Raw genomic sequence first — 10468 nt, 5'->3', positions numbered from 1 at the left:
CCTCATCCTCAGACCTGCATTAACTTTACGGGGGTCTTGGTGCAGAGAACCGGAGGCCCGATGCTGAGACTAGCCTTCGAGGAGAGCGCTTTACGGCCTCGCCGCAAATACGGGCGGTGGTAAGAGATCCATCAACATACTCTCCCATTTAGTCATGGGTGCAAACGAGCCAATAAGTTTGAAGACACAAAAGGGTACGGGGAAAATAGTTGTACTGAGGTTCGCGGCTCTGCGTGTGAGCTGGTTCAAATCTAGTTGCCTCAATGTCTGTAGTCTCTAGTCCATTCGGCTGGAACATCGATATCGGGTATAGGTCCACACAAGTCTACAAATATATACACCAGCATGCAGTTCAAACATTATAAGGCTTTAGGCTGGAAGAAAGTGGACAGCTTTGCCATTCCTTTCGTGTTCACCTTCTTCAGCTTCTCCACTCCGGTGGACGCCGTCTTCCTCTTCTTGCCGTTAGTCTTCTCCGTCGCGGAGCTCTTGCTCTCCTTAATTTCCATCTTACCCATCTCAGCTGCTGCGAGAGCCGCTGCTTCGTCGTTTAATGATTTTATGTGTTCCTCCAAGGTGGTGAAGCTGCCAATACCAAACGTCAACAGCAGGTTCCTCGATACTGGCGACCGTAGGACGCACTCATACGATGCCAAAAGTCTCTTCTGAAGATGATCTGGTACATATTGCGACACCAAATCACACGCAGCTCTCAGCCGCCCCACTTAAATAACGAGGTCTAGATCAGTAATCAGAGCGAACGAGACGAGACTCAGCTTGCCTTCAAGTATACCGTCCTTGCCGTCGTCCATGAGGCCATCCCTCGCCAGAGCTCGCGTCAACGTCTTTGATGCCTCGAACATAGGTTGTGAGTTTAGTCGCATAACCTTCTTCCTAAGGTTCTCTACGACAACATCAGGCGAATATCTGTACACGGTCAGCTCTTCCGTGATTTCTACAGCAGGCGTCTTCAGACCCAGTGTAACTGAACTCGAATCCGAGCAACATACGTTTCTTCTCACATGTCCTCGCCATAGCATTCCGCGCACAATCTAATGACAAAAAGCGCAGAAGGTCTTCTTTGCACAGGTGCTCAGTGCTGCTTGGTGCCGATTGCAAGAGCTTCTCGACTGCGTCTTCGAACATATCGTCAACAGGCCTGAATGTTCCGGCATGGCCATTCGGCTATATCCGAGTGTAAGAGCAACGATGGGGCGAAGATGATGCGTCATACCGATGACAGTACGTGTAAAATCGGAATGAGCAAGAATGCGGGGTCCACTGGTGTCATGATGAGCAGCTCGCCGTCTGGTAGAAATGGGTGAGCACTTGATGGGGAGGATTGGCGTAAGTACGCACTTTGCACCACCTGCCCTTCCGACAGAAACCAAGACCTCTCATTTGGTGGGGCAACCGTCTGCACCTCCATGATAGATGTTCTTCCGTCTGGCTTCGCGTAGGGTAGGAACAAAGACGGGACTCCTGACCCTTGTTGAGCTGGCACCAAGACAACCATAAACGCGTACGTCTTACCTGTCCTCGGGTGAGGTAACCTCAGGAACCTCAAATTTTGATGCGTGCCAGCTTCAGTGAGCTTTGCCACGAGAGCGTCGAACACGTCTGGAAGGTAGTCAGTACTCTGGCGAAGTTCCAGGCAAAAAAAGTATGAAAAGAGCACACACCAGTTGGCAAAATACCAATATGCGAGGTCATCTCAGCTCAAGCTTCTCCTAAAAACACGTCGAACTGGAAGATAACTCAGGCGAAGACTCAAGATGGAGGTCGTGTCGAATCTCGATCCCCGAGCGCGTTGCTTGGTCCTGTTGTGGCGCTGCACCGAGAAAGGCAGTCGTAAATCAGAGTGCTATTGCTCTTCAACCATCACCAGCGTCCTCTAGAGTCCGACGCCGGCGCATGTCTCAGCCAGGACTTGTCCTAGTGGCCATTCATGGCGGCGCCGGGTATCACTCAGAAGAGTCGGACACTGAAGTCAGAAAAGCTATGAAAATGTGCGCTTACTTAAATGCGCTGTGTTTTGTTGGTATATCAAGTGATCCGTCAAAGAGCTTGCAAGTATGCACTGGCTCGTCTGCATAATGCCTGTAAAGCTATAGATGCAATCGAGGACTCAATAGTGGTTCTTGAGGATGACCAATCTCTCAACGCTGGTAGCATCATCCGTGTCGCGTTCTCTCCATCATTCTCATACGAAGCTTTCAGGCTTCGGTTCGAATTTGACCGTAGACGGTACCGTCGAATGCGACGCATCCATATCGGACGGCCGGACTGGTGACTTCGGCAGCGTCGGCGCTGTCGCAGGTATGGCATAACAATACACATGTTATCGATGGTACACCTTCTGACATACTCCCTCTGTAGGCATAAACAACCCTATACGCGCCGCACGTGCCGTCCTCGACCATTCAAGAGAATCTGATTCGCTAGGGAGGATACGACCAACGTCTTGTACTCTTCTCTGGCTTTCGAAGCGGGTCTGACTTTCGTAATTCAGGATGCTCGTCTCGAGCGGCGCCCGCGCTTTCGCCGAGGAAAGAGGTGTGCCATGCGTCTCTCCGGACTCTCTAGTTTGTGAACGCGCCAGAGCGGAATGGACAATGTGGAAAGCATGTCTCGACTCAGTCTCCGGCGGAATCCATGCCGCAGATGACACCGTGGCGGACAAGGGCGATCTGCATCGACTCCAAGATACCGTAGGAGCAGTTGCATGGGACTGCCACGCTGACCTTGCAGCGGGAGTATCAAGGTACGCCCTATGTTCCACAAGTTATGAGCCAGCCTTACAGTACGCAGCGGTGGCCTTCTGCTTAAATGCCCTGGCCGCGTCGGCGAGGCAGCAGTTTACGGAGCCGGCTGCTGGGCACAGCAGAGTGCAGAAACTTCCACCGGAGTGGGTATAGCATGCAGCGTCTCAGGTGAGCTGCAAGCATCTTCCAAGAGCCTTAAGCGAAAGCAACTTAAGTGAGTTACATCAGGCTCAGGCGAATTCATTATTCGTGAGATGCTTGCGAGACGAATATGTGAAGCTATCATCGAGTCGCCAGACAACGACGTACATGAGATTCTTCACTATTGGCTGTCAGGATTCCAGAGTGGGTACAGCAAATATTGTCCTCCGACAGTTGTCAATCAACGGACTACAGAGCGTTGTCGAGCGCGGGGGGAGTCCGACCCAATTGCGGGAGTCCTCCTGCTCGTCAAAGAAGTCGACGATGGCGGTGAAACTCGCCGTGAGTATTCTCTCGAGCACACTCAACATGACGACCCATGATGTTTTCACACGCGGTCACAGCACGACTATGGTGCGGCTTCACCTCACAGAGCATGGCTATCGCCTACGCTTCGAGTCTCGATCCAAGACCAAAGGTAAATAAGGTGGATGGAATGACTTTGGGGTTGCTCACGGCGCCATGGCATGGCCAGGCGATGATCCTCCGCAGACCGAGCTCGTCTAGAGAAGACACACCCTCGATCTACATTACAGCGCTTTCCCTCCGCCGCTGATTAGCTTCTTACCCTCGTGCTACCTCGGCTCACCGTTCTGCATCGGCGAGCTCGTCGCTGGTGCACTCCCATTGCTAACGACCCTCGGTACAGCAGCAGGATTTATACTTGTTGAACGAGGCAGACTGTTTGCGGATATCGCAGGTGTGGCAGTCCGCGCAGGCGTTGATGAACGCGCGGGTGTACCCGCACTGCCCGGAGCGGCGTTGGGGCGCGACGCGTTTAGCCGCTGCAGCGTCTTGATCGGGAACTTGGTGCGGCAGGTCGAGCACACGGGAACGGGCTGGCAGAATACTAGAATAAGGGTAAGAAGCAGGAGGGAGATTAGGAGGGAGAAGGGACGCGCACTGGAAAGGCAGACAGAACAGACAAAGCCGATGTCGACTATGTTTTTGTGACAGAAGCACGCCGCACGGAAGTCGATTTTATCTTGTGTTGGCACGGATATAAGTTGGCGGAGGCCGGGTGGTGGAAGGAAGGACATCTACAGACCACTAAGGAGCATATATTTGGAGGCTGTGCAATATAGGGTGCTTACCATGAGGTATTGAAGTATGGCGTCTGGCCGGTCTATGTCAATGTAGGAGCCACCTGTGAGATGGGCAGCTTGCTGAAGGAATACGCTTTCGCCACCGAAAATCTTGCAGACGTCGATCGTGACTTTCTACGGAATTCGTAAGAACTACGTGACTAACAGCTCAGCAAGGAGTTCGTACAAGCTTCTGGGCTGAGAATATTAAGTTCATGACGGGAATATATGACGATGACTGGTCGGGAGACACAGAGATGACAAGGATTCGTGGATCTGGAAGGGTTGCCAGATCATCATTGCGAGACGTCGAGCTCGTTGAGCCATTCGTGACTCGGTTGATATCTGAGATATTAGGGTCAGCGACGAGTTATATCAAAGGCAGGCGAGAATACCCACAGCACATCGCCTTCGTCAAAGCTCCCACAAAGCCAATGGGTTCTAAACAATCCTGTGATCAGACTTGCACGAGTATCTAGAAAATTAGCCGTACCTTCAACCTCAGGTTCTCCCAAAGCCTCAACCTCGCTCACAATATGCTTCATAATTGTCGAGTCCATGACCTTGAAAGGTCGGTACGTATTTGCGTCCGCCGGCTGAATCTCTTCCTCGTTAACGGGCATCGTCGAAGAGTAGAGCATCACGCTGCATCCAAGATTCCATTATCCCTCGTCAGTTCTTCTGCAGCCGTGTGAGCGTATGCAGGTGCAGAGCGCACCTCTTGCCGGGCAGCGCTCCGAACAGCGCAAGACTATTCTCGTCTTTGCATGCAATATGCGCGTTCAGAAACGCTAATAGATGTGAGAGAGATGCGACAAGCGTAATCGGGTGCGGGTTGCTCGGCTGCGCAGCGAGGTGCCATTGCTTGGGCGAGAGGTCGAGCACAACTCCGAGGTGCGAGGCATTGTCCATCGTCACAACTTAGAGCGTGCAAGTGGAGACAGCGTTCGGACTAGCGGGCGCAGAAATTGGTCGCAAATTGGTCGCAAGTAAAGGATATCAGAGCATCGTTTAATGTAGGCGTAGAGAGTAGCGTGGGCTCAGCAAGACGGGCGCAGTGGCGGACGCGAGCCAAGCGCCCCTGCCGTAGAGCGCTAGCTAAATGAGGTCGAGCGCTGAGTAGGTCGGTGTTAGCCTAACTCAGTATGTACGGGTCCGGTGCATTTGCCAGTCATGAGAATACAGTGCATTTATTTTCATGGTATGTGTCGCACGAAATACAGGAAAGGGTACTGCCGAAGAGTTCTAAGGATCTAATCTCTCATCCGTGCCATCCGAACTCGTGTTTAGGTAGCGGCACAACTTGCACCTTGTCCGCGTTCTCCGGTTTCGGCGGGCCCATCCATCGCCAACATGGGGCACAGACGACGAACGGAGTTTCACCCAGTCGTACATCCCCGTTGATGGCATATACCGCGGGCACCTTGTTACATGCCCTGCAGTTCTCTAGCAACCGCGGAGTGATCTGTGTTGTCAAAGGGAAGCTAAAAACCGGGGGATCCGAGGGATGATGCGCCCTGCAGAAGATCAACAAGCCGAATCCCAGTGAATTAAGAAGTAAGGGAGTGTGCGTACCTGAGAAGCTCGATCACGAAGAAGTGGTCGCAATTGCCGGCGTGGCAGAGCCAGTAGGGATGGTGAAGTCTGATTTGGAGAGACCTAAAGGTGACTTCGTGCATGGGAAGGCCTTTCTGCAATGCCGCGGCCTTCTTCTCAGCAAGAAGCTGTAGACTTTCCTGTAGTCGACTGAGACAGGCCAACCGATGAGAAGCATGATACAGGCACAAAGAAAGGGGGAAAAGAAAAAGAAAATAACACACTCAGAATAGTCCTTTTCGGATTGCCCATCACCATACGCGACACCTTCTAGGCAGATCACCGAGCCAGAACTGCCCCGGGCAGACGCTTCTCCCCATGTCTCATTGGAGCTGGGAGCCGGGGGCTCAGGGATTTCGTTGGAGGAGCAGGGGATCACGTCAAAGAGGTCACCGAGGCTGTGCGAAGAGAGCAGCACATGCTGCGACGACCGTGACAAGAGCTTGTGTCCCCAAGTCAAACGGTCATACACTGTTACAAATACGAGGGCTTCGCAAGGATCTGACACAATAGCAGGCAGAGATAAACACTTCTGATGAGACAATTTAGTTCCTGCCGACTATACACATACTAAAAGGCACGAGGCGTACCGTAGCCTGCAGCGTGTTGTGATCTGACTGTTTGGGCGGGCGTATGAATAATGCCGAGCGAAGAGTGAGTCTAAAAGCATGTGAGATGTCGGTAGTATTGTCTGCCGCTCTAGAACTTACGGCCAGCACTTGAGACGAACAGCTTCAAGCCCACGTCTGAGCGCAAGGACATCCGAATTCTCTTGTGCGAACTCATCGACTGCGGGCCGCTTTCTTTTCTTCCGGCCAGAAAGCTCAGCGGTCTCATGTATCGATTGTGTGAGCCTCTCGTGCATCTTCATAACGTGCGCCATAAGGCACGGATCCGCGATAACATCGTTCAACGACTTTTGCACATCTTGCACGCTATTCTAGTGCCGCAGAGGTGAGCGAGACATCACGTCAACTTGGAGGGGACTTGCAGTAGGTTTGCCACCGCCGATGGCACGCGTACCATGTCCGACCGGAAGAGAGTAGAAAAAACGCACCTGCATTCATCCGCTATCGATGACCGCCGTTCCTCTGAGAGGTCTATCCAATTTCGCCTCGCGTTCTCTGGGAGAGCATCGGCCGACTGAGTGAACACGATACGCTTTGACGATTCCATTTGCGAGAGTTCTTCCACAAATTCCGATATTTTAATGAGCTCCGAAGGTGGTCCAAAGTGGGACTCGTTTGCCAGTGTCTGTCCGCTAGCCATTGTACGGCCGACGGCTGCTGAAGCTTGAGGCCTGAGGATCGACGCAGGGAACGAGTACAGGCGCGCGTAGACGCCGAATCCGGTTCCCGTTTAGCCGGGTTGACCGGTCCGTAAAATACGGGGTGGTACCGCATGCGGGGGGAAGTCGCTCGACGATCCCGACGGCCAGCCTCAGCGACCTCTTAGACTCTCAATTTGTGCGAGTGCAAATGCTGTCCACAGTACGCTCGACCTTACCACGCTCTTTGCGTGCAGGTGCTCCTTTAGCACGCATCCACAGCGCTGCCACACCTCTCCTCGCCAAGTCGCTCTCGCGTCCGACTCCCGTTCAAGCTCGTTCGACAGCAATTCTCAGGACCAGCCTAGGCATACGCACGATGTCTCACCACGCAGATGCTGCGGAGAGTGCCGTACGCCCCGAGCCCGACCAGGTGCTCCAGGACATCGCCGATTACGTGCACAGCTACAATATCGACTCTGAGCTGGCATTTGAGACAGCGAGGCTCTGTCTGATCGATACCATAGGATGCGGTCTCGAGGGCATGCGGTTTGAAGCCTGCGCACGTTTGATGGGCCCGGTGGTCGAGGGTACAGTCGTGCCGCACGGTAAGTCCATGAATGGAGCGAAGGGCGAAGAGCGTCTTGCTGACCTGGCCTTACTAGGCACCAAAATCCCTGGAACTAACTTCCAGGTTGACCCCATCCGTGGCGCGTTTAACATTGGTACTCAAATTCGATGGCTCGACTTCAATGACTGCTGGCTCGCAGCCGAGTGGGGACATCCTTCGGACAATTTGGGTGCCATCCTGGCCGTCGCTGATCACCTCGCGCGCAAGGGCCAGCCTCTAACCGTCCGCGATGTGCTCGAGTCCATGATCAAAGCTCATGAAATCCAGGGTCAGCTCGCCCTTCTGAACTCGTTCAATCGGGTTGGCCTTGATCATGTCGTCTTGGTCAAGGTGGCTAGCACCGCCGTCGTATCCAAGCTCTTGTACGTAACTTGTATGTTTGCTAGCTTAATTGATATGCCAACTATTCTTAGGGGCCTTGACCGTGTGCAGACTATCGATGCCGTTTCCCAGGCGTGGGTAGATGGCCAGTCTTTGCGGACATACCGCCATGCCCCGAACACCCAATCGCGCAAGTCATGGGCCGCCGGCGATGCCTGTTCCCGTGCAGTCAATTTGGCTTATCTAGTTAAGAAGGGAGAGAAGGGCATGCCGTCCGTCCTCACCGCGAAAACATGGGGCTTCTATGACGTACTCTTCAAGGTATGGCTGTCAACTAAGTCCGATATCTGTATTCGCATCCATTCACTAACTTTATTCTCGCACACCAGGGCAAGCCGTTTGAATTCGCGATGCCTTACACATCGTACATCATGGAGAACGTGCTTTTCAAGATCTCGTATCCGGCCGAGTTCCACGCTCAGACGGCCGTCGAAGCCGCACATATACTCCATGCGAAGCTCAAGGAGATGGGCAAGAGCTCTGACGACATCAAAAGTATCCGTATTCGTACACAAGAGGCTGCCATGCGCATTATCAATAAGAAGGGGCATTTGGACAACTTTGCCGATCGAGAGTGCGTCTCTTTTCATGTTGGCTCTTCATATACCATTGCTGATCGCCCTCGATGAATCATAGCCACGATATTAACTACATGGTTGCGTTCCCGCTCATCTTCGGCGAACTCACATCTGAATCTTACATGGATACGGCGGCCGCGGATCCACGGATCGATGCGCTGCGTGCGAAAATCACCTGCGTCGAGGAGAAGCAGTACAGTATTGACTACCACGAGCCCTCGAAGCGCTCCATCTCAAATGCCATTACCGTCGAACTCAACGACGGCTCTGTCCTGCCCGAAGTCGAGGTCGAGTACCCCGTTGGACACAAGCGCCGCCGTGCTGAGGGCACGCCCCTCCTGCTTGCTAAGTTCAAGAGGCATATCTCTGCCCACTTCGATGGGGCTCAGCAGAAGAAGTGAGTAATGTATAGATATGAAATTATTGCAGCTCTGATGTTGTTATCCTGCCAATAGGATTTTGGACACCGTCAACGACGCGGCTTCCTTTGCTAAGCTCCCCATTGATAAGTTCACTGACCTCTTCGTCAAGGCGTAAATCATGTGGTGTAGTGAGACTTTGGACGGTGATAGGATCGTTGCCGGAGTGCGATTTTCGTCGTTCGACGATCCTGTACTGTTGTTACGAGACATTTCTTTTGGCAGATATTACGTCTTTTGCCAGCTGGTAGTTGCGCGCGACGTGTCTCGTGTCAGCAGACATGGAAGAAGGGCAACCCAACTTCTGTCAGCGGCACCCACCCCACAGGGCATCATCACTCGGGCCGACATCACGCCGTGCGAGGTTGCATAATGCTTGCACACGAATAGCCCCCAAAGATTTGGAGACGACGTGCCACAAAGCGCAGTGCTTACGGGATTGCGAGAGGTGGCAAGTGGGGACGCGTGCGAACAGCCCATCGCAACGAGGGCGTAGGCCAGACCAGGAAGGGACACAGCGCCATCTCCGCGAACAGCGGCGTCCTATCCTCCTGCCAGTGTCTTTTTGTCGCACGAGGAAGATCAGAAGCAGCTTTAGAGTTGCAATGCATGTATGGTACCGGCGGCGAAATGCACTCCCCGCTGCGTGAGCATGAGAGGCTCTTGCTGTGAATGGCACAGCAGCGATGTGCAGGCCATGCGCACGACGAGAGAATGGTGCTTCTGTCGGCCATGTGCGGTTGCACACGCTCCCTCTTCGACGCACCCTTTGTCCACGCGCAAAGATAACCCGTGTCCCGGTGAGTTGAGTAAATACCGACTGACGTCGCCGTTGATACGAGCAGCATCTAGTGCAGGCCCCAGGGCCGCCCGGTTTATCATCGGAGAAGGTTCCGACGGCACAGGAAGGCTCGAAGTCGTATAGCGCATCGGCGGCGCGGGCAGTAATTCCAAAGCCCGACACTGTGACTGATCGATTCCCGTCGGTATATTGGGCGTCGCGGGATATCTACGACCCAAGTATGGTGCGAATTCACCCACCTTACAAAGAGTTGTCAGCTGTGACCGCTGCAACAAAACGTCCCGGCATGTGCGCAGTCCTGGTGCTGGTTGGTTATTGACCCGGCTCACAGGATAGATACAGTCATGGGAGGGCCCTTGACGTTGCGCCGATCCATGGAGTGACTTATTCGCTTCAGCGAGGCTGGGCTCACTTTGAGCGGCGCCAGGAGTGGCCGGCGAAGGTCTTCTGGCCGAGAAGACACCCTGGGTGAGGGCAGCCACCGCCACTTCACGGCTTCCGTAAGTACTAGTGCAAATCTCACCGCCTTGTCAATTTAGTTGTGCGTACGTGAGCCTGTTCGCCGCGATCTTGCGCATTCGGGGCGACTGATGGCGGGGACCCGGAGCTGCATCCGTCGACGCTGCTGAATGTCGGAGCGCCGCGCTGAAGCGCGTCCTCCCCGCGGCGGAATTGCACCTCAAGCCAGTTAGACGGTGCTGTATCGTCTACACACAAGCGATCAGCTTGTAAGCGATCCCGCG

At 53.7% G+C, this 10468-nt stretch overlaps 5 protein-coding genes across 5 annotated transcripts; 2 read left to right on the top strand and 3 right to left on the bottom strand.

Annotated features, from left to right (window-relative positions):
• Positions 1–213: 213 nt before the first annotated feature.
• Positions 214–1779, bottom strand: PHACADRAFT_123606 (uncharacterized protein). The gene is made up of 8 exons (XM_007397123.1): positions 1683–1779; positions 1534–1620; positions 1360–1482; positions 1235–1308; positions 1011–1185; positions 773–955; positions 643–724; positions 214–585 (listed from the first exon to the last, which is right to left on the bottom strand). The coding sequence occupies exons 1-8, from the start codon at positions 1711–1713 to the stop codon at positions 360–362; spliced, it is 981 nt and encodes a 326-aa protein (XP_007397185.1). The 5' UTR covers positions 1714–1779; the 3' UTR covers positions 214–359.
• Positions 1780–1887: 108 nt separating this feature from the next.
• PHACADRAFT_96391 (uncharacterized protein) lies at positions 1888–3289 on the top strand (the record flags this gene model as incomplete). Its single annotated transcript, XM_007397122.1, has 7 exons — positions 1888–2009; positions 2065–2168; positions 2221–2319; positions 2380–2461; positions 2513–2764; positions 2812–2933; positions 2994–3289. Coding segments are annotated over 7 exons (1077 nt in total), but the record flags the coding sequence as incomplete, so codon positions are not given.
• A 124-nt stretch (positions 3290–3413) lies between these two features.
• PHACADRAFT_258371 (uncharacterized protein) lies at positions 3414–5089 on the bottom strand. Its single transcript, XM_007397121.1, has 7 exons — positions 4770–5089; positions 4545–4696; positions 4451–4492; positions 4239–4396; positions 4061–4186; positions 3871–4006; positions 3414–3816 (listed from the first exon to the last, which is right to left on the bottom strand). Exons 1-7 carry the CDS (start codon positions 4961–4963, stop codon positions 3542–3544), a joined length of 1083 nt encoding a protein of 360 aa, XP_007397183.1. The 5' UTR covers positions 4964–5089; the 3' UTR covers positions 3414–3541.
• A 223-nt stretch (positions 5090–5312) lies between these two features.
• Positions 5313–6587, bottom strand: PHACADRAFT_96477 (uncharacterized protein; the record flags this gene model as incomplete). Its single annotated transcript, XM_007397120.1, has 5 exons — positions 5313–5568; positions 5627–5760; positions 5868–6179; positions 6238–6307; positions 6358–6587. Coding segments are annotated over 5 exons (1002 nt in total), but the record flags the coding sequence as incomplete, so codon positions are not given.
• Positions 6588–7115: 528 nt separating this feature from the next.
• Positions 7116–9142, top strand: PHACADRAFT_258368 (uncharacterized protein). The gene is made up of 6 exons (XM_007397119.1): positions 7116–7522; positions 7580–7907; positions 7959–8187; positions 8256–8500; positions 8563–8901; positions 8960–9142. The coding sequence occupies exons 1-6, from the start codon at positions 7126–7128 to the stop codon at positions 9039–9041; spliced, it is 1620 nt and encodes a 539-aa protein (XP_007397181.1). The 5' UTR covers positions 7116–7125; the 3' UTR covers positions 9042–9142.
• The last annotated feature ends 1326 nt before the right edge of the window (positions 9143–10468 follow it).

Source organism: Phanerochaete carnosa (assembly GCF_000300595.1).
Source record: "Phanerochaete carnosa HHB-10118-sp unplaced genomic scaffold PHACAscaffold_6, whole genome shotgun sequence".
Classification (NCBI taxonomy): Eukaryota; Fungi; Basidiomycota; class Agaricomycetes; order Polyporales; family Phanerochaetaceae; genus Phanerochaete; species Phanerochaete carnosa.
Note: the sequence above shows the minus strand (reverse complement) of the source record. Positions and strands in the feature narration are given on the sequence as shown.